Below are 22,957 nucleotides of genomic sequence, written 5' to 3' on the forward strand. Positions count from 1 at the left end.
TATTTCCCTTGATATTCTTGATCTTTTGTTCTTCCAAATAAACTTTGTTATAGTTTTTTCTAATGTAGTAAAAAAGGTTTTTGGTAGTTTGATAGGTATGGCACTAAATAAGTAAATTAATTTGGGTAGAATGGTCATTTTTATTATGTTAGCTCTTCCTACCCATGAGCAATCAATTTTTTTCCAATCGCTTAGATCTAGTTTTAATTGTTTGGAAAGTGTTTTGTAGTTATGTTCGTATAATTCCTGTATTTGTTTTGGTAGATAGATTCCTAAGTATTTTTATATTGTCTAGGGTGATTTTAAATGGTGTTTCTCTTTCTACCTCTTGCTGCTGTGATGTGTTGGAAATACACAGAAATGTTGATGATTTATGTGCATTTATTTTGTATCCTACAACTTTGCTAAAGTTGTTGATTATTTCTACAAGCTTTTTAGTTGATTCTCTAGGATTTTTTAAGTAGACCACCATATCATCTGCAAAGAGTGATAACTTAGTCTCCTCCTTGCCTATTTTAATACCTTCAATTTCTTTTTCTTCTCTAATTGCTACTGCTAGTGTTTCTAGTACATAAAAGAGGTGATAATGGGCATCCTTGTTTCACACCTGATCTTATTGGAAAGGCTTCTAATTTATCCCCATTGCATATTGTATGTTTGGAATTGGGGAGATGCCATTTAAAAGTATGTTACAAATTTCCTATGGACACGTGGGACTGTGAGACTACATTTCCCGTGAGTCCAATGGGTTTCTGGTTTCTGGTTTCTGGTTTAAGGCGTGGGGGTCCCCATGCATAGGGAGCTTAAAATTCAGAGGAGGGCATAGAGAAGGCCTCTTGGTTTTCCTGGGTGGCTGGCTGGCGTATGAGAGAGAGGATGGGCTCTGGCGGTAAATTTAAAAGATAGTCAAGAGGGCAGCTGGGTAGCTCAGTGGAGTGAGAGTCAGGCCTAGAGACAGGAGGTCCTAGGTTCAAACCCGGCCTCAGCCACTTCCCAGCTGTGTGACCCTGGGCAAGTCACTTGACCCCCATTGCCCACCCTTACCACTCTTCCACCTATAAGACAATACACCAAAAATTAAGGGTTAAAAAAAAAAAAAAAGATAGTCAAGCGCGGTCATATATATTTCGCCAACATGGCCATGGCTATTAAAATATTAATTTCTCTTATTTTATCAGTCTTCATCATTTTTAATCATAACAATATGATGCTTGGGAACTGTGAACTGATCCAACCATTCTGGAGTGCAATTTGGACCTAAACTGTACATACCCTTTGACCCAACGATACCAATAGGTTTGTATCCCAAAGAGATAAAAAAAGAAGCATCTATATGTTCAAAAAAACTTAAATTAGCTCTGTTTGTGGGGGCAAAGAATTGGAAAGAGATAGGATATCTTTAAAATTAAGAAATGGCTGAGTAAGCTATAGTGCATGAGTATGAGAGACTATTGTTGTGTAGGAAATGACAAGCAGGAGGAGCTCAGAAAAACCTGGAAAGACTTAAGACTGAAAGAGTAAAGAAAACGGGACCCAGAAGAATGCTGTACACAGTGACAGTAATACAAGTTTGATGAACAACTGTGAATAACTTAGCTATTCTCAGCAGGAAAATGATCCAAAACAATCCCAAAGGACTCATGATTAAAAAAAAAAAAATGCCATCTGCTTCCATAGTGATAGAATCTGAATCTAGACCAAAGCAAAAAAGAAAAAAAAATTAACTTTCTTTCTTAATTTTTTTCCATGAGTTTCCTTCCACAAAGAATTACTTTGGGAAAATGTTTTACATGATTGCTCATGTAAAATCTATATAAGATTTCTTACCTTCTTAGTGGGGAAAGGGAAGAAAGGAGAAAATTCAAGACTCAAAATTCTTTTAATTAGACACTTTTTTACATGCAATTGGAGGGTAAGTAAATTAAATTAAAAATTAAAAAAACACTCTTTTATACCAAAACGTAAAAAAGATGAAAATTGATAAAAATTTGAAAATACAAAATGTTTCGATCATAGAATTAACTGGAAACAAAATCATCATAAATCCTCAATTCCAAATTTTCTTAACATTGCCTTACTGTCTTGCATAGTCTTATCTGTCAGATGTGAGTTTGTATATGTATATATTTGTCCTCCATATATCAAATGATACTGCCACCCTCTGATGTTAACCATGTTTGCAAGAATTCTTTATGTCTTCTACAAAGATGATCAATTTGTGTGTGGGGTTGCAATCTACACAACTTTTTAAAGCTATCTCTTTATCTTTATATAAAGAGGAGAATAGTAGAGAGGACAATGATCTTAGAGTCAAGAAAACCCCAGCTCAAATCCCATTTTTAACACAAAAGTTTTGGGAGTATGCATGCCAGTGAATCTAAGCTTACTTTTTCTCCTTTGTAAAATGAGGGTAGTTTCTATCTAGAGCACCTACCTCTCTGGACTGTTTAGATTTTCCTTTGAAATAATGTATATAAAGCATTTTGCAAACTTCAAGGTTGTAAGAATGCCCATTATTATGCTGATATGGTAAGAGAACTTCTGGCTCAGTCTTCTTGTGAGCACTGTGATAAGAGAAAAACTATGATGGGGGAAAAAATCTGGTGAAGGCTTCTTGCCACAACCCTGATAAAATTTTCCCCAGTCTATTTTTGAGCTTTTAAACAATGTTTCTGAATGCTAGAATTTCACAATAGCAGCAAAATCAAGGCTGGGGGAAAAAGCCACAGCTCCTGTTTTGACCAGCTGGCAGGTGTTCTTATCTTTTTTGTTACTTGTTTCCAGATGTGTATTCCATTCTCTTCCCCTCCCGCTTTCTGTAAAATTCCATTTTTCTATACTGCTTATGTATACATATTTTATAAAAAGTTGCCAGGTCTGATGTTCTCAGCTCTCTGATTTTATATAAGATTAGCTTCTATATATTGAGCAAAGTAAAACATCTCAGATAATTATTTCTGTGTTGTTGATTCAATGATTGATGGCAATACCAAATCAATGGATTTTAGATAATTTTTCATTTTATTTATTGGCACTCCAGAAGGAAACAAATTATCTAGCCCAATGACCTTCCAGTCTTTATCTTTTTTTACATAGGGAGACTTATGGGCAGGAGAAATGGACAGACTGGTAATGTTGTAGTCCTATCTAGAAAAATTGCAAAGATAGACTAATGGTTTATGCATGTGTCTGATTATCCTTTGTAATTATCCTACTATCTTGGCTAGCCTCTCTGTCTGGAAGCCTGGGTAGACCTACTCTGGTCTGAAAGGATCCCCATCACTAATGACTTTAAAATATAATATAAATCTCAATTCTTTGTTGAATAGTCAATAATCATTATAGGATTCTCTCAGGTTCTGGTATTTCTGGATTGGGTCCAATACAAAAACTTGATTCTGTCTTGAGTAGTTAGAAATCATTTTAGGGATCCCTAAATTTCCAGTAATTCTAGTCTGGTTAAATTCTGATAATTCTACTTCGTAGCAATTGCCTATAGACTCAGAAGTTAAATTATTCCTGGTTGAATCTATTCCCAATATGGAAACTCTGATCTAGTTAATCTTTGAAAAAAAAAAGAAATATATATAGTAATAGCCAAAATATAACATCAATGAGACTAAGGAGAATATTTTGAAAATGAAACATTATCTCTAATTTTTGTTTGTTTGTTTTTAAACCCTAACCTTCCATGTTAGAATCAATACTGTGTACTGGTTCTAAGGCAGAAGAGTGGTAAGGGCTAGACAATGGGAATTAAGTGACTTGCCCAGGGTCACATAGCTAGGAAGTGTTGGAGGTCATATTTGGACTCAGGACCTCCTGTCTCTAGGCAGAGTTCTCAATCCACTGAGGTACCTAGTTGCCCCCTATAACTGTTAATTATGAAGTTTTATGCCTAAATAAGCTCTCCCTGATGTCAACAATGACTGTAATTATGATGCTAGGCCTTTCTTCATCATAGAAAGGAATTTCCATTAATCCTTTGATAAAAATTTCAATAGGAAATAAGTTTTAGAATAGGCAGGAAGAATTATCTAGAGTTTCAAAGCTTTTGAAAGAGATCATTTCATTTTCTTTTTCCCAGGTTGGGAAGTTAAAGAGAGAATAAGGAAGATATTTTCCTAGATTGCAGACATTTGTAGCATTTATAAACTAATTAAAGACTGAATTTGTGAACTGAAAGGAAATCTGCCACTATACATTTTCAAAATTATGATGGAATAGAGATTTGATTTTTTAAAAAAATACTTAAACACCTTAGTGGATTTTGGGAATTATAGCCTTCTAGAACTAATGTACATATGAATAACACACCCCTCTACTACTTCTCTCCCTTCCCTGGGAAGTGACAAGTTTATTGTTTTAGTGTAAGATAATTTAATCAACAAATCATGATGGTGAACCTATGGCACTTGTGCCAAAGATGGCACACTGAGACCTCTCTGTGGGCATGTACAGGCTCCTGGTTTAGCCAGGTAGAGCCTGGCCCCACCCCTGAACACAATGGGTGGGGCATTCTAGCCTCTCTCCATTATTGCAGGGGTTGAACATGACCTGCCCGAGGAGTGAGGCCAGGCCTGGACTGGTAGCCTAGCCCTGCCCCCCAAACACAAAGGAGGGTATGGAACACGAGAACCTCCCTGTGACCTTCAGTATAGGGCCTGTAGGTGGGGCCAATGTCACAGGGAGGTTCCAGTGCCCCATTGCAATTGGGGGGTAGGGCATGCAGTTTTTGGGGGGATGGGTGGGACATAGCACGGGGTCCCTAAAAATTTTCAAAAGGTTTGCCATCACTGAACTACAAAATAAACAGAAATGAAGCTAGTTGGAAGTCTTATGAATGACATTCAAAATTGGAGTGGGAAAAATGGTTTTCCAGCTTTTAAGCCTTATGTGGTAAGGCTTAAGAACTACCATTTATTAACTCTTTTCTCCAACTGGGAAAGAAAGAAGCTTGTTTAAAGTGAAGAAACAAATTATTTAAAATAATCAAAATTAAACTTTAGGAAAATGTTTTACCTTTCACTATGTTTCTTCTATGACTGATTTAGAAAAACTTAATTGCCTAAGTAAATTAAAAGCAAACTACCTAAAAGAAAGTAGGATATACTATCCATTTGAAAGAATTTAAGAAACCAAATGGGAAAATTTTTTTAAAAAATATAAGAAACAATCTGTAAACCTCTAAGTTTTGAGTAGGGAAAAAGACATGTTTTGCAATTAGTTGGCATTACATAATAAAATCTATCACAAGTTTCAAAAAAAGATTAGAATTTAGGGGCAGCTGGGTAGCTCAGTGGATTGAGAGCCAGGCCTAGAGATGGGAGGTCCTAGGTTCAAATCCAGCCTCAGACACTTCCCAGCTGTGTGACCCTGGGCAAGTCACTTGACCCCCATTGCCTACCCTTACCACTCTTCCACCTATAAGTCAATACACAGAAGTTAAGGGTTTAAAATTAAAAAAAAAAAGATTAGAATTTAGTAAACAGTGTAGAAAAATTTAAATTTTCTTCATTTATATAGAAGAGAATAGGAAGATTGTGATTCTAGTAAAATTATTATTCTTTTAGGAGAAGTGCTTATTTACTCCTCAGATAAAGTTAATTTTAAGATTTCTCACGATTTCCAAGCTTTATTTCACCATTAGTGATATTTTTGTTGTAGAAAAGTACCTGGAGTCATGTACCAAATTTAAAATTGAACAGTTTAAGATCTTGATTTATATTAAGTTTTGATAAATTGATTAGAGAAATTTATTATTTACAATATGATTTGTGTTCTGAATGGCAATAGTTAATACCACTCTTTTATTTTAACTATAAGAGTAATGATGCTAATTACTCTTCTGATCTCTGAATGCAACTGGTATAAAATGCTAAAACTGAAAGATAGAATGATTTTCTGTAGTAAGATAATTTAAAAATGCATGCAAATGAACTAGTATCATTTGTCTGCCAAGTTTTGTTTCATGTCTTAAATCAATAATATTGGTTTATGCTATTATGTTCTTAATTATTTCTTATATTATGAATTTTAGGAAACTATAATATGAGAAATGCTGTTAATAGGGTGATATAATTGTATCTTTAGAAGATTAACTCCTGAATGGTAAGGTGGTCAGACAACTAACTGATCAGAAAGAGATTTCGGGCATTGGGTATAATTGGTGTTGATTAGCAACTCTATTATCCATATGTTTTGGGTCAAAGTTCCAATGTGAAGAGGAGCATTTGTGTTCAGTTACAAAGAAGTAGAAACCTTAGTCATTATCACAAGAGCCAAAGAAGTGCTAGTACTTGTGGCTGCAAAGGAGTTTGAAGATAAGAGTTATTTCTCTTTGTTAATTTTAATGAAATCAATCAACAACCTTTAATCCAATCAATCAAGAGCTCAAAGCACTCCTACTTAGGGCTTAAGTAAGAGAGTTCACAAGTCAAAAACTCTTACCTCCAAAGGGGACTGCCCAGCCCTGGGTAGGACTAAGCAAATTGAAAGTCTGCAATTGGTTTCTGTGAAGAAGGGGGAAAGACAGGAAATGATGTGGAAAAGGAGCATAAAAGAAGAGAAGAACATGGCCTTCGACCATTCCTTTCCTGCCTTTTGGGGAGATTGTTTCTGGAGATTCCTGCCTTGACTTTGGAGGAGACTCTTTCTCTGGATTCTGCATAGGTGAGAGAAGCTACTTTCTTTTCCCTGGAATCATTCTGTGTTGGTGGAACTCTGGCTAAAGACACCACTGGAACTTCTGAGTGAGGATTACTAGGAAATCCATGTGGAGATCAGGACTTAGGGAACTCCCTGCCAGGGGCTGAGCTGGACTTCACCAGAGAAGGGCTGGTAGGCTTGTTAAGAATCTGTCTCTTTATATACATTTCCCACTTTTACTCTTTCCACCTCTATGTAAATAAAAGCTGCTAAAAGTCATTTCGACTTAAACTATAATATATTAAAATCGGCAACCACAATATTACTTTATAACTCTCTGAGTCAAAAAACCCCCATTTTAATCCTTATAGGAGTAGGGCCCCTTTCTGGGTAAAGACCAACACACAGTCCAGGAGAGTACTGATCACACCTCTCCCAGGATAATACCACTTTTAAAGCACCAAAAACTTGCAGACACCCCCAGAAATAGCTCTGAAAAAAAGCAGCATGAAAAAGCCTCAAGCCTGAGAAATGCCTCCCTTTTCTGGGTGTGTGATAATGAAATTAAATCTGCCCTGCCCATCCTTATTCTAATCATCAAATGTGAAAACATTCCCACTTAATTTACAAGTTGGGAGGTCTATGACCTACCTGTGCTAGAGTGAGTGACAATCAAAATTTACTGACTGCCTCCTGGGCAATCCTAAGAAAAGCAGCTGTTGTGATTGGACACATAAACTAAGAGGAAGGCACAGGAAGTGATGAAAAAGAAGCCCTTTTAAAAGAGAGTGAAGTTCAGTCAGTTCACCTCTTTTCAGCCTGGGACTGGACCTGAAGGAGCTCTGACTAGGACCTTGAACTTGGTGAGACTGTTCTTAAATCTTTCCCTTAGAACTACATATGGCAACACATGTTAAAACTAGTGGAAATGCAAGTTAGCCACGGGGGTGTGGGGGAGAGGGAGAGGAGGGTGTTGAGGGGGTGAAGGGTAGAGTAAAAATACGATTTATGTCACCATGGAAAATTTTTCTAAAAATAAAAAATTAAAAAAAAAAAAGAACTACACGTGGCAAGTGAAGAATGTTGACCATCTTAGCCTCCCTGGAGGTACCAGTCTCCCGGAGGTTCCCTTGATTGGGAGAAGCCCTCATGGCTAAACCCCTTGTTAATTGACTTTTAGGCTCTCTGGCTGGGACCTCTGGACCCCTGCCAGAGTAAAGCCAGGGATTGAGTACATAGTCTAGTCCTTTCAGATAGATTTCTTACTGTACCCTCTTCTCATCTCTCTACTTCCACTTTCTTATATTTTGTAAATAAATTATTAAAATCATTTTAGAATTGAGATTATTTCAATTTTTAGCAACCACACCTTTAAATATTAATATATCCAACCAAAAACCCCTTTTTCCTTCTTACATCTGACCATGCTCAACTTTAAAATGAAGATCAAAATCAATAGACTGGAAAAATGAGTAAGCAACAGCAACAAAAATAACTATAAAAAGCATGGTGGCAGGGAAGCCAAGGACACAAACTCGAAAAACAATAACATGAAAGTAGCTACAATCAAAGCCTCAACATGCTAATTGGACACAAGTCCAACAAGAATTACCTGAAAAAGTTAAAGAAAGCACTAACAGTAGAGGAGAAACTGGGAAAAGAAAGAAAAGTAATGGAAGAAAATTATGAAAAGCGAATTAATAGTTTGGTAAGAAGCACAAAAAATACTGAAGAAAATAACATTTTTTTTAAAACCCTATTGGCATAACAGGAAAAAAGATATAAAAATTCACTGAATAAAAGAACTTAAGAATCAGGAGAGTCAAATGAGGAGGAAAGTTACCAAAGTTCACTGAAGAAAATAGTTCCTAAAAATCAGAAGTGGGTAACTGAAAGATAATAACTCCATAAGACATCAAGAAACAAAAAAAAAAGTAAAGGTTGAAAAAATAGAAGCAAGTGTAAAATATCTCACTGGCAAAACAATTATCTTAAAAGTAGATCAAGGAGAGATAATTTAAGAATCATTGGACTACCAGAAAGCCATGATTAAAAAAAAAAGAACGTAGACATATTTTAAGAAATTATAAGGAAAAACTGCCCCAAATATTAAATCCAGGTAACAAAATAATAGAAATTGAAAGAAACTACCAATCACCTACTAAAAGAAATCCCCAAATGAAAATTCCTAGGAATATTATAGGCAAATTTCAGAGCTCCCAAATTGAGGACAAAATATTGCAGGCAGCCAGAAAGGGAGAAGGGAGAGGTAGAATGAAGAAAATTTTCTTATAAAAAGAGGCAGACAAGTAAGAGCTTTTACAACATGGGAAATGGGAAAGGACAATCTTTGAACCTCACTTTCATTGGAATTGGTTCAAAGAGGGAAGAATCCATATACTCAATTATTTATAGAAATCTGTCTTTCCTAATAAGGCCTTAAGAGGGAAAGGGATAAGAGAAAGGGGGGTTAGTGATAAATGAAAGTGTGGATTAAAGGAAGTAATGTTTAGAAGCAAAATAGACTATTGAAGAGGGATAGGATCAAAAAATGAGGGAGAAAAAGAAACAGAAGAAAATAGGATGCAGGGAAATACAGAGCTAGTAATCATAAATGGGAATGGGAATGAAACAGAAGCAGATAGCAGAATTTGAAACCAGAATCCAACAATATGTTGTTTACAAAAGACACAATTAAAATAGAAAGATACACATAGAGTTAAAATAAATATAATATGCAGAATCTAATATGCTTCAGCTAAAGTAAAAAAGACTGGGTAAGCCATAAGGTCTCAGACAAAGCAAAAGCAAAAATAGAATGAATTAAAAGAAATAATTAGGAAAACAACATTTTGATAAAAGGTACCCTAGGTAATGAAGTAATATCAATTATTTTTATAGCAAATTTCTCTAATTAAAGTCTCATTTCTCAAAATGTGAAAAGAGAATTGAGTGAACTTTATAAAATAAGAGTGAGCCTTTCCTCAATTGATGAATGGTCAAAGGATATAAATGGAATTTTCAGAAGTGATCTGTAGCTATAGTCACATAAAAATGCTCCAAATCACTTTTAAATTAGAGAAAGGAAAATTAAAATAATTCTGAGTTACCACCTCATGCCTATCAGAAATGACATATGCTAGAGGGAGTGAAGGAAAATAGAACTTTTAATGTAGTAATGAACTGATCCAGCTACTCCAGAAAACAATTGGGAATTATGCCCAAATGGCTATTAAACTATCCACATCTTTTGACCCAGCAATAACACTACTAGGTTTGCATCTCAAAAAGATCAAAGAAAGAAGAGAAATGTCTATTTATACAAAAAAAAATTTTTGGTAACAAAGAATTGGAATTTGATGGAATTCTCATTCATTTGAGGAAAGCTGCTGTAAGAAATGATAAAGGGGCTGGTTTCAGAAAAACATGACAAGACCTAAATGGACTGATACAAAACAAAGTGAAAAGAACTAGAACATCATTTTGCACAGTAAAAACAAAGTTGCAATAATGATCAGCTGTGAAAGACTTGGCTACTCTGGTCAATACAATGATAAAAGACAATTCCAAAGGACTCATGATGAAAAAAATGTATCCACCTCCAGAGAAAAGAACTGATTGTGAAAGGGAATTCTTTATTCTCTTTGTCTATTTTGAGTTTATCAATCTAAGAAGCCCTTACTTAACCCCTACCTAACACTTTGTTAACCATCAAGTAAAAGCATTCATAAGTCACTTACTTGGAGAGCTCCATCCTTTTAATCCAATCAATCAGAAACGTGTGAATCCTTTGATAAGAGATGAAACCTTCAGAGGATGAGAGGTAGATCCCACAGAGACTGCCTGCCCCACTCTCCTGGCAGTACTAGGCAATTTGGAAGCTGTGATTTGCCCCTGTAAAGAGGGGAAGAGATAGGAACTGATGTGTGAAGAAGACTATAAATAATCCTGAACTTCTTTAGCTGGGGGTCTTTGGCTTGAATCTTTGCCTTGGAGCTTCGGCTGGTGACCTGCCTCTTGGAGGTGACTTTGGGCTTGGACTTTGGCTTCGACTTGGGATCTTGCACTGGTTCTTAGGCAAATGAGTAGCTGACCTTCCTTTCCTGGCTTCTGGAGAGATTAGTTCCAGAGAGGCCTTGTCCTCTTGGAAGAGGTCGCATGGATGGAGCACTGGTCCTCTGATTGGGAGTTAATAAGTTCTGTCAGGCTGAGCCAAGCACCAGACCAATATTTAGTGTGATAGGCTAGACATCTTCTCTACCCTCTTTTTATATTTCTCTACTTTCACTCTTTCCACCTCTTTGTAAATAAAAGCTATTAAACCTCATTTTAATTTGAGCTACAATATTTTAGATTGGCAACCACCCTATTATTTTAGAATTCTCATATGTTTAGTCAAACTCCTAAATTTAAATTCTTACATGATAAACTATAAGCAAAATTGAAATATAATTTTCTCCCTTTTTTTTTGCTTTTCTTTTGCAATACTGCTAACATGGATATATGTTTTACATGGTTTCACATCTATAATTATCTGACTGAAGTGAGTCATATAAATTCTAAAACAGTAATTGGAATTACTAATTATGAAATTTATGAAAATCAAATTGGATACAATTACATCTGGAGGAGTATGCAATGAAGTTCTGTTTAGAATATTTTTCTTTTTGCATTAAAACAAAAGCTAGTTTGAATTTCTGAATAAATGATCATGCATCTGCTTTCTGTATAAATCTCCAGAATGTGATTATTTACTTAATCTTTGCTAATTGATTATGGTATCAGGATATTTTTTATAGGTCTTTTAATCATCAGAAAACATTTATTGAACACATTCATAGAAATACTACTTCTTGCTCATTGTGCCATTTTTCAATTCTTGTTATACTTTTTTAAAAAATTTTTTAAACATTTATTAATAATCATTTTTAACATGGTTACATGATTCATGCTCCTATTTTCCCCTTCACCCCCCGCACCCTCCCCACCCATGGCCGATGCACATTTCCACTAGTTTTATCATGCGTCATTGATCAAAACCTATTTCCAAGTTGTTGATAGTTGCATTGGTGTGGGAGTTTCAAGTCTACATCCCCAATCATGTGCACCTCAACCCATGCGTTCAAGCAGTTGTTTTTCTTATATGTTTCCTCTCCTGCAGTCCTTCCTCTGAATGTAGGTAGCTTTCTTTACCTTAAATCCCTCAGAACTGTCCTGTGTCATTGCTTTCTGCTGGTACAGAAGTCTATTACATTCGATTTTACCACAGTATATCAGTCTCTGTGTACAGTGTTCTTCTGGCTCTGCTCCTTTCACTCTGCATCAGTTCCTGGAGGTCTTTTCAGTTCACCTGGAATTCCTCCAGTTTATTATTCCTTTTAGCACAATAGTATTCCATCACCAGCATATACCACAATTTGTTCAGCCATTCCTCAATTGAAGGACATACCCTCCTTTTCCAGTTCTTTGCCACCACAAAAAGCACAGCTATAAATATTTTCGTACAAGTATGTTTATCTATGTATCAGGATATTTTAAATATTTGAATATAATGCTTATATAATTAAATAATGACATTATACATTTACATATAAACTTTCATCCATATATAGATATTTTTCCTTTTTATTTATTTTTAAAATATTTTATCTTTATTTTAATAACAAATTTTCACATAAGTTTTCCAAAATTATGATTCATGTTGTAAAAGTGAAATTTGGGAAATGTATCAAACTACATTTCCCGTGGTCCAACGGGTTTCCGTTTCCGGTTTTTGGGCTTGGGAAGGCTTACGTCTTGACGCAGGGAAGGGCTTAAATCTCCTGGGTTAGGAGGAAGTGGGCTCTCTTTGCGAGTAGGTGCTTGGCTAGGAGGCAGTAATGGAGGTGGCAGTTTTGAATGCTTACAAGCGTGTGGTCTGATAACTTTATCTATCAACATGGCTTTAATTAAAATACTAATTTATATATTTATACAAGCCTTTATCATTTTTCATATTTATAATGTTGTATTCCTCCTTCTTTCCCTTCCCCCTCCAAGAGTTGACAAGCAGTTCAATCTGGGTTATACATATATTATCACACAACACATGTTTCCATATTATTCATTTTTGTAAGTGAATAATCTTGTAAGACCAAAACCCTAAATCATATACCCAAATAAACAAATGATAAATCATATTTTCCATCTGTAATTATACTCCAACAGTTTTTTCTCTAGGGGCAGATAGTATTCTTTTTAATAAATCCCTCAGAATTGTCTTGGATCATTGTATTGCTGTTAGTAGCAAAGTCTATTACATTTGATTGTCCCACAATGTTTTAGTTACTGTGTATAATGTTCTCCTGGTTCTGCTTATTTCACTCTGCATCAGTTCATGTAGGTCTTTCCAGTTCTTTCTGAAATCATTCTGTCTATCATTCCTTATAGCATAATAGTATTCCATCATACACCATCATATACTACAGTTTGTTCAGCCATTCCCATTTGGGGGATGTCCCTTTAGTTTCCAATTCTTTGCCACAACAAAAAGTGCAGCTATAAATATTTTAGTGCAAACAGGTCCTTTCCCATGTTTTTTAATCTCTTTGGGATATAGACCTAGTAATGGTATTGCTGGATCAAAAAGTGTACTTTTTTATAGCCCCTTGGGTATAATTCTAAATTGCCCTCCAGAATGGTCAAATCAATTCACAACTCCACCAGCAATGCATTAATGTCTCAAATTTGCCACATTTCCTACAACATTATTATTTTCCTTTACTGTCATATTGGCCAATCTGCTAGGTGTGAGGTGCTACCTCAGAGTTGTTTTAATTTGTATTTCTCTAATCAAGAGAGATTTTGAACATTTTTTTCATATGATTATTGATAGCTTTGATTTCTTCTGAAATCTGAAAACTGCCTCTTCATATCCTTTGACCATTTATCATTTGGGGAATAACTTGGATTATTATAAATTTGACTTAGTTCTTTATGTATTTACAAAATGAGACCTTTATAAGAAAAATTTGTTATAAAATTTTTTCCAGTTTGTTGTTTTCCTTCTAATCTCGGTTGCTTTGGTTTTGTTTGTACAAAACCTTTTAAATTTAATATGATCAAAATAATTCATTTTACATCTTGTAATGTTCTCTGTCTCTTGTTTGGTCATAAATTCCTCCCTTCTCCATAGTTCTGACAGGTAAACTATTCTACTTTCCCCTAATTTACTTATAACATCATTCTTTATGTTTAAATCATGCACCCATTTTGACCTTATCTTGTATAGGATATGAGATATTGATCTAAACCTAATTTTTCCATTTTGTTTTCCAATTTTCTCAGCAGTTTTTGTCAAATAGTGAGTTCTTATCCCCAAAACTGGGACCTTTGGGTTTATTGAACATTAGATTTCTGAGATCATTTACCCCTAATCTATTCCACTGATCCACCATTCTATTTCTTAGCCTATGCCAGATTGTTGTGATGATTACTGCTTTATAGTACAATTTAAGATCTGGTACTGCTAGGCCACTATCCTTTTTTTTTTTAATTAGTTCCCTTGATATTTTTGACCTTTTGTTCTTCCAGATGGATTTTGTTACAAATTTTTTTCTAGTTCTATAAAATGATTTTTGATAGGTACAGCACTGAATAAGTGAATTTAATTTAGGTAGGACTATCATTTGTATTATATTAGCTTGGCCTACCCAGGAGCAATTCATGTATTTCCAATTGTTTAGATCTAATTTTGTTTTTCTGAAAAAATGTTTTGTGATTTTGCTCATATGATTCCAGGGTTTGTTTGGGCAGATAGATTCCCAAATATTTTATATTACCTAGAGTGGTTTTAAATACAATTTCTCTTTCTAACTCTTGCTCCTGATTTTTGTTAGAAATATATAGAAATGCTGATGATATATGTGGGTTTATTTTGTATCCTGCAACTTTGCTAAAATTGTTAATTATTTCAATTAGTTTTTTTAGTTGATTTAATAGGATTCTCTAAGTATACCATCATACCATCTTCAAAGAGTGATAGTTTAATTTCCTTATTGCTTGCTTTAATTCTTTCAATTTCTTTTTCTTCATTAATTGCTAATGCTAGCATTTCTAGTACAATATTAAATAACAGTAGTGATAAGGGGCATCCCTGCTTCACTCCTGATCTTACTGGGAAGACTTCTAACTAATCCTCATTGCAGATGATACTTGCTGATGGTTTTAAATAAATACTACTTATTATTTTAAGGAAATTCCCTTTTATTCCTATTCTTTCTAGTGTTTTCAACAGGAATGGGTGTTGTATTTTGAAAAAAGACTTTTTCTGCATCTATTGAGATAATTGTGTGATTTCTGTTAGTTTGATTATTGATAGTCAATTATGCTGATGGTTATTTTTCCTTTTTAGAAAGACTTAAAATCTTTTAAACACAGTTTAAAAATTGTGCTAGATACTTGAGAAAAAAAGACAAAATTTAAATAGCTCCACTATCAGTGAGTCTATAGATCAGTTGGAGATAGAACAAGAGAGCAGCTTATAATATATAAAACCAATAAGTATAGAACAAGGAGAACTAGATGCAAACCCTCATCACTGCTAACTGAACCTATTTCACAGTCATCTATGGAAGACTAGTCCAGTACCCAGTTCACTCCAAAATCACTTAATATGGAGTCATTTTGCTTTCTGGTGCTCCTCTCCTTTGAATGGTTCCATAGCTGGATCAGGCTGAGTCTTTAAGACTGACCAGATTGAAATAGTCATGATCTTTCCTACCCACCTTTTCCTGTCACATACAGAGGGTAAAGACCACAGTTCACCCAGTGTAGGCTCCATGAACTTAACCAGGAGGGAAGATACCTACCCTCCTCCCCTTTTTGTCTGGTCACCAAAAACCTTAGGACATCAGCAAAATCTGAAGGGCCTCAATTCCTGGTGGGTGGACCGTTTTTGACCATAAGAAACCAGAAGTCTCTACTTACTGTGGGATCCATATTGCTGAGAGGGGCTCAAGCTGCTGCACAGAATTCCATAGTGCCCCCCAGAACTCTAAGAGAGGGGGCAGTTCAAGGAAGTTGGAGTCTTGGTATAAAAAGGCAGGTCACCCTGCTTGTAGGGTCTTGTAGGGTTGTGATCCTGATCTTGGTGCTATCTGCTCCTGGATCAGAGCAGAGGGGCAATCTGTGTGGCTCTGAGCTGAATCATTCAGTCTCTGACAGCCAAAGCTGTTTTCCTTTTGTTAGACCTTCAAACAATTCCACAGTCTACCTTAGTTTAGCTATGTAGGTTTAGAAAAAGAATATTTAGAGGCTTAGAGAGGAGATCAGCCATTCAAGATACATTTCCCCCTTTGTGGGGAGGGGCTGCTTTCTACATAACTGTTTATATAGTTTTTTTCCTTACCTATCAATCCTAAACCATTTCCCCCTTCCCATTCCCAGATATCATTAAACCAGTGATTCCCAAAGTGGGCACTACCGCCCCCTGGTGGGTGCTGCAGTGATCCAGGTAGGGCAGTGATGGCCACAGGTGCATTTATCTTTCCTATTGCTATTAAAATTTTTTAAAAAAATTAATTTCCAGGGGGCTAAGTAATATTTTTTCTAGAAAGGGGGTGGTAGGCCAAATAAGTTTGGGAACCACTGCATTAAACTCTTATCAACTAGGAACAGTGTCTGGATACAGATATTTTAGGGATATACTCACAACCTCCATAAGCCGAGTTCCTCCTACTTGTGGCTCTGAAATTGATCCTAACCTCTGAGCCAGGGAATTGCTTCTAAGACAGTGGTTCCCAAACTTTTTTGGCCTACCACCCCCTTTCCAAAATATTTTCAAAAAAAAAGAAAAAATATTACTTAGCACCCCCTGGAAATTAATTTTTTAAATTTTAATAGCAATTAATAGGAAAGATATATGTATTAATGTTCCTACCTTTTTCGTAAAAAAAAAAAGGTGTAAATTAGAAACATTGAACTTTGAAATTATGAAACTATTTATTAAATTCAGAATAGAAGGTAATACAAAAAAAATTTAAACTATTCGAAACCCTAAATGCACCTGTGGCCATCACCGCCCCACCTGGATCTCTGCAGCACCCACCAGGAGGCGGTGGCACCCACTTTGGGAATCACTGTTCTAAGACTTCAAGCTTCACCTATTCTATCCTGTGGGGAAATAATTTAGAGAAAGATATCATCATAAGGAGTTTAGCCTTTCCCCACTTACCATCTTGACCCAGAAGTTATCAAGCCAGATTGTCCACCATTACTAAACTGTTAACTGACTTCCAATGGCTTAGTGGGAGGGGGGAGGTGAAGGAGCACTTCCACAAGCTCCAGCCCCTCCCATTCAGTCAAGCCTGCCTGTGTGTGTGTGTTTCTCCAAAGACCTAGGATTAGGGAGACTTCAGTATTACTGACCCCCTGTCATCTTACAGTTTCCCTAATCCTACATTACACAGATGTATGTGGGCAGAAATGGAATATTCAGGTCAGGAAATAGTAGTCCAATTTGTCTAGAATGTAGACTTTGTGAAGAGCAGTAATTTGAAAATAAAGTTAGAAAAGTAAGCATAAATGAGTATATAGAGGGACTCGAAGTCAGTTTATATTTCATCCTATAGACCAGGAATGCTATAGTATCTTATTGGTACCTAGAAGAAGACCTAACTATTTGGAGCTCAAATTAATAGCATTAGGGAAGAGGCAGCTTGCTCACTAGAACATACACCAGAATCCTGGGGAGAAAATGTAACAGACCTGGCTTTGAGAGAATGATGTAGAACATAGTAGGTACTTAGGTATACCAAGCATGTATATCAGAAAACATAACAAAGTAGAAATTTTAAAAGGCTTAAAGATGAAATAATTTTCTGTCCTAGAGTCAATAGCCAAATTACCAGAGATATCCAGTAAAGGAGTAATATGGTTATCTTTAAGAAAATCACTTTGGCTGCTATCTGGAGAAGTGGATTGAATGGCTATTGCAGTAGTCTCGTGTTGGCAAACCTATGGCATGCATGCTAAAGGGGGTTTCTCCCTTCCCCCTCTCCACCACACCTGAGGACATCCCCCACCCCTCTGCCCAGCAGCCTAATGGGAGCACTTCCTCCCTCCCCTGTCTAGAGTAAGGTAGGGGGCTCACATGCGGTGTGAGGTTGCAGTTTCGGTACTTGGTCTCTAAAAGGTTCACCATCACTGCAGTAGTCCATAAGAGGAATGATAAAATTCTTTGTGAGTAAGGAGGAGAGGATAGAAAGAAGAGATGTTTTTGAGAGAGAGATGACAAGATTGAATAGCCAGTTGTATATGTGAGTTGGGAGAAAGTAAAGAGTAAAAGATGACACTGAATCTAATGAGAACCTTAACAGCAATAAGGAAGTTTGGAAAAGGAAGAAATTTTGGAGGAAAGATGATAGAAAGAAGTCTGAAATGCAAAACACAACATATCCATGCCTTCTCTTCTCTATCAAAATGAAAAGGCAGGAAGTGGCTTTTGACTACTGCAGCTCCAAGATGATATGGTGGCAGAGATGAGTTGCAGGTGGGGTGGGATTTTCCCAATGGCACCTGTACAACTACTGCTGTGAATGTCTGTACCTCAGAAAGGGGGATACTGACAACTTGCAGATTAGAAAGATGGGGTAAGTGAGAAAGTACCGGGGGAACAGGATAGGTTTGCTTGTTTTAGAAACAAACCCTACCATTAACTATCATGGAGAAGGTGTTATTATCACACACTCCCTTGGATGGCTCCCTACTTTGGAGATCACTATACTAAGGGGCTGCCAATGATTCTTGAAGAATTACCAAATACAGTCATATTTTAATTAGACCTATTAATATTATTTATTTTTGTGAATTATCCACAGCTATTTTTAAATTCTAGTTTGACTTACCTCTGTCACTTAGCAACCTAAAAATTACATCCACTCAGTAGTTCTTTGGTATATACCTCTGGAATGTAAATTAGTTTTAATTTTAGTTTAGGTTCAATAGAGTTGGATTATATAGATAAAATTAACATTTTAAAAATTAGATAATATACTATAAAATCAAATCTTAATGATTTTTAGATAATCCATTCTTTGAGATTAATTATGTTGCTGCTCCATTTTATTAACATAAAAAATCTGGAGTAAACTCTATACTCCTGTCAGACACATAATGGTTAAACCCTAAATATTTCTAGGTATCTATCCTCAGGAAAAACAGAATGAATACCTTTTACTTCACTATTAAAGTCATATTTGACTTAATTATTTGTTATAGAACAAAATTTCACATAATATTAGTACAACTGGAAGACTACCCGTGAGATAATTATAACTACTTAAAGATCCTATAAAATAGTCCAATAGTGTGATTTTAACATTATAACATTCCTTGGTGTATTTGGAATTTTAAAAAATATTTATATAGCATTTTAAGTTTCCAAAAGCATTTTACAAACATAGTCTGATGTAGTGGGAAAACTACTAGATGTGAAATCAATAAGCTCAATTCACAAAATGGAACTGTAATACCATATATTCAGGAGTCCTCTGAAAATTGCCATATATCCATGACTACACATTCTTAGGTATTCTCATTGAGGAATAGGCACTCTGGAGCCAGCTGGAACTGCCTCTCCAAAGCCAGTTGTTAAATTTCCAAGATGATTATTTACATTTTGGAAATTGCCAAACAGTAATATCAGAGACTGATATATTGTTTGTTTATTGTCTAGATCATAGACAATAGCATGGCATCTCCAGGGACCCCCCCCCCCCGGAGAACTTTGGGTGAGGCTGGCCCTGTATTTTGCAGGTATTCCATGCTGCCATCCTTTACATAACATCAGTGATGGACAAACTTTTTAAAGAGGGAGCCAAAGGAAAGTAAATGCTCATCTGTCAGTCTTCACTCTTTCGAAGTTTCATTGTATTGTATCCTACTCATTGTATTCGTCAGAGTAGGAATAATGTCGCACAGGGGATAGGACATTTCAGGGGGCTGCATCTGGCTTGCCGGCTATAGTTTGCCCATCACTGGTCTAGATGATAAAGTGACGGAGAAAATGTTAACAATGAAGACTAAAGTTAAAAGTGTGTTGTGCATAGTTTTTTTAGAGTTAGTTATTAAGTATTTACAACACCTTTGCTCTCGTGTATGCCCCAAAGCTCACAACAGAGCTTCCCCCCACCATGGTGCAAGACTTTCTTGAATTTTCCAGATACCAATATCATCCTTTGCTTTCACCCTGAGATCTGTTTACTTTCTCTTTCTCTCATGCAATTATTTGATGATGTCCTTTACTCCTGTCCTTTTTTTTTTTTAAACCCTTGTACTTTGGTGTATTGTCTCATAGGTGGAAGATTGGTAAGGGTGGGCAATGGGGGTCAAGTGACTTGCCCAGGGTCACACAGCTGGGAAGTGGCTGAGGCCGGGTTTGACTTTACTCCTGTTCTTACTGGTTCCTCATTGGTTATATATTGGATTCTTCTCTCACCTACGATGTGTCATTCTGTTTCCCACTGAAAGATGCTCATCTTTAGTTCTTCAGAGGCAATAAGTGTTCCATATCTGTCTATCATACAACAATAACAGTAAAATGTTCTGAAAATATAGCATTTTGCTGTTGAGTTGTTATGAGATCTCATTTGTGGCTTTCTTGGCAAAGATACTGGCTTAATTTGCCATGTTCTTCTCCAGTTAATTTTACAGATGATGAAGCAAACAGGATTAAGTGACTTATCCAGGGTTACACAGCTAGGAAGTGTCTGAGGCCAGATTTGAATTCAGGAAGATGAAGGCCCTTCACTACTGTGCCATCTAGCTGTGACACATAATGTTGGACACCTATAGCAAAGCTAATTTACCTGAGGTCCACAGATTCTCAGAGGGTCCATAGATAGATTTCAAGTGGTCTGTGAAACTGGGTAAGGGGGAAAATTACATTTTAATTTTACTAACCTCTAACTGAAATTTAGTATTTCTTTCAATTATGAATATAGGCAACTAGTTAAGGTAGTGTAACATCTACTCATCTATAGACAAGATGTATCAAATATGACCTGAATTCATAGTATAACACTGACTACTCTGGCTCTCACTGCTTGGAAGGTCAGGCATGTTACATTTCGTCCCTCTCCCAAGGTTCTCTGGTACCCTTAATAAGGGATTGGGAAGGGGGGGAGGGAATGGATAGGTCAATGGATAGAGAGCCAAGCCTAGAGATAGGAGGTCCTAGGTTCAAATCTGGCCTCACACATTTCCTAGCTGTGTGACCCTGGGCAAGTCACTTAACCCCCATTGCTTTGCCCTCATTGCTCTTCTGCCTTAGAACCAATACTTAGTATTGGTTCTAAGGCAGAAGGTGAGGGTTTAAAAGAGAGAGACAGAGAGATAGAGAAAGAGAGGGAGAAACAGAGAGAGAGAGAGGTGGGGGAGACAGACAGTGGGAGGGAGAGACAGAGAGAGAGACAGAGAGAGACAGTGAGAGACAGAGAGAGATTGGGTGATGACTAATTTCTATGCCATTACTCCAGTCCAGACCTGTGATATTCCTCCAAGTGTCGGAGGAGGACCTTAGTTCTATCTCTTGTTTTCACTCTGGAACCAATCTACCTTCTCTTTCTCTCATGCAGTATTTGATGATATCCTTACTCTTGTTCTTCTTACCGGTTATATATTGGAATATGCTCTCAACCTACCATGTGTATTTCTATTTCACACTACCGATGCTCACCTTTAGCTCTTTGGAAACAATAGTGTTCCATGTCAGGCAATACTAATAGTCAGATTAGCTTCTGAAAAGGAACATTTACTTCAAATGGCACAAGTTCTAAGTCCAAACAGTGCCATTTTCCAGCTTAAAACCTGTCTTGGGCATTTTGGTTTCCCAAGGCTTCCTTGGCCAGCTGCAACATCCTGCTTGGAATTCTGACTCCAATGTCACTATGGCTTGAATTCCCAGTCCAAGTGTGGATCACCACTGGCAATTAAAACTTAGAAGAAACAACCCAGAAGTAAATGCCCCCAGACTGATTTCTAGAGCAGCAGTGGGGAAAGGGAACAGGAGATGGGGGTTTAGTTCATGGTGTCCACACAGGGGATGAACAGACGATCTTCACCCTCTGGGTAAAACAGGAAAGAAGAGTAGAAAAAGCAGAACACAGAAAGCATGGACAAAAAGAGCACTCTTCATCTTAAAAACTCAAGCCTTTCTGGTTACCCAAAGAAGGTTATCCCCAACCCATATGGTAGGAATGGTGAACGCTTCCATTTTAGGAGTTCTGAGCACGCCCAGGCATATGTCCTTAGGAGTGCTTCCATGTTAGGCAAGCTGAGCATGCTCCAAAAGCCCTGTAATAATTGTAGTTCTTCGCTTTAAAGTACAGTTATGAAATAGCTCATGCTTATTCCCATTTTAGACAGCAAAACTCTAAATAAACTCTGGAGGGGGAGCTTCCCATTTCCTAAATCCAAGGATTAGAAAAAGTCCCACTCTTGATTGGCTCCAATTGGACCATTAGGCTTTTTCTTGAAAATCTTTTTTCCCCATTTGACATACAGAAGAAAAAAAAATTAGTCATTATTTTCTGACATTTTTGGAGAACCAAGTTGACTTTATACCAGAGGAACAAGAACGATTCTAAATTAGGGAATTCAGCAATACAGTGGTGTGCCATGTATGAGGAATAGACCCCAGAAGTCCTGCCGGGTAGGCAGCTGGGCACAGAGCTAGCCCTCGAGGACCTCGGTGAAGGCTCCCCCCACAGAGGGAAAAGGGCTTGCCGGGGTCCGGATCTGTGAGGTGCTCCTGTGCCCCAAATGCTCTCTCTCGGTTTGTCTCATTTCCTTTGCCCTTTAAGTTGGAATCCCACTCTCTGCTGGGGCACTGACCGTCTAAGGGAACAGTGCACCCCTTTTTTGAGGGATCAGTTTGCACTAATGTATTAGTCTTGGTCCGGGCAGTGGGATCACGGCGGAGCCACACCAGCCACCCGCTGCACTGCGCAGGCCTGGGGCTCGCGGGCTGGCCAATCTGCCCGCGCGGGGCGGGGGCGCGAGGCGGTGACGCACCGGCCGACGGAGGAGCGGCTACTTCCTGGAGTCGCCAGCCGAGGCCGCTAGTTATCCCCGAGACAGCACGAAAGGGTGGGCGCCAGGGGCTGACCTCGCCACTATGTCCCACCAGACTGGCATCCAAGGTAAAGACTCATACGGCCTGTGAGAAGAAAAGGATGGGGGTGGGGGTGGGGGTACGAGGCTGCGTGTCCCTGGGCACTGGACCTTCTCCAGCCACCAAGACCAAGATCAGCAACGGCCAAGGGCGGGG

The 22,957-nt window shown here is 37.2% G+C and overlaps 1 protein-coding gene across 1 annotated transcript in view; it reads left to right on the forward strand.

Moving 5' to 3' along the window:
- The first annotated feature begins 22,662 nt into the window (after window positions 1-22,662).
- TWF1 (twinfilin actin binding protein 1) overlaps window positions 22,663-22,957 on the forward strand; it is a 38,228-nt gene continuing 37,933 nt past the window's right edge. The window contains exon 1 of the mRNA XM_044679825.1: window positions 22,663-22,829. Within this exon, the coding sequence (XP_044535760.1) occupies window positions 22,805-22,829 (25 nt within the window). The 5' untranslated portion in view covers window positions 22,663-22,804. The remainder of the gene's footprint in view (window positions 22,830-22,957) is intronic.

Source organism: Gracilinanus agilis, chromosome 5 (assembly GCF_016433145.1).
Source record: "Gracilinanus agilis isolate LMUSP501 chromosome 5, AgileGrace, whole genome shotgun sequence".
In the NCBI taxonomy this organism is placed as follows: Eukaryota; Metazoa; Chordata; class Mammalia; order Didelphimorphia; family Didelphidae; genus Gracilinanus; species Gracilinanus agilis.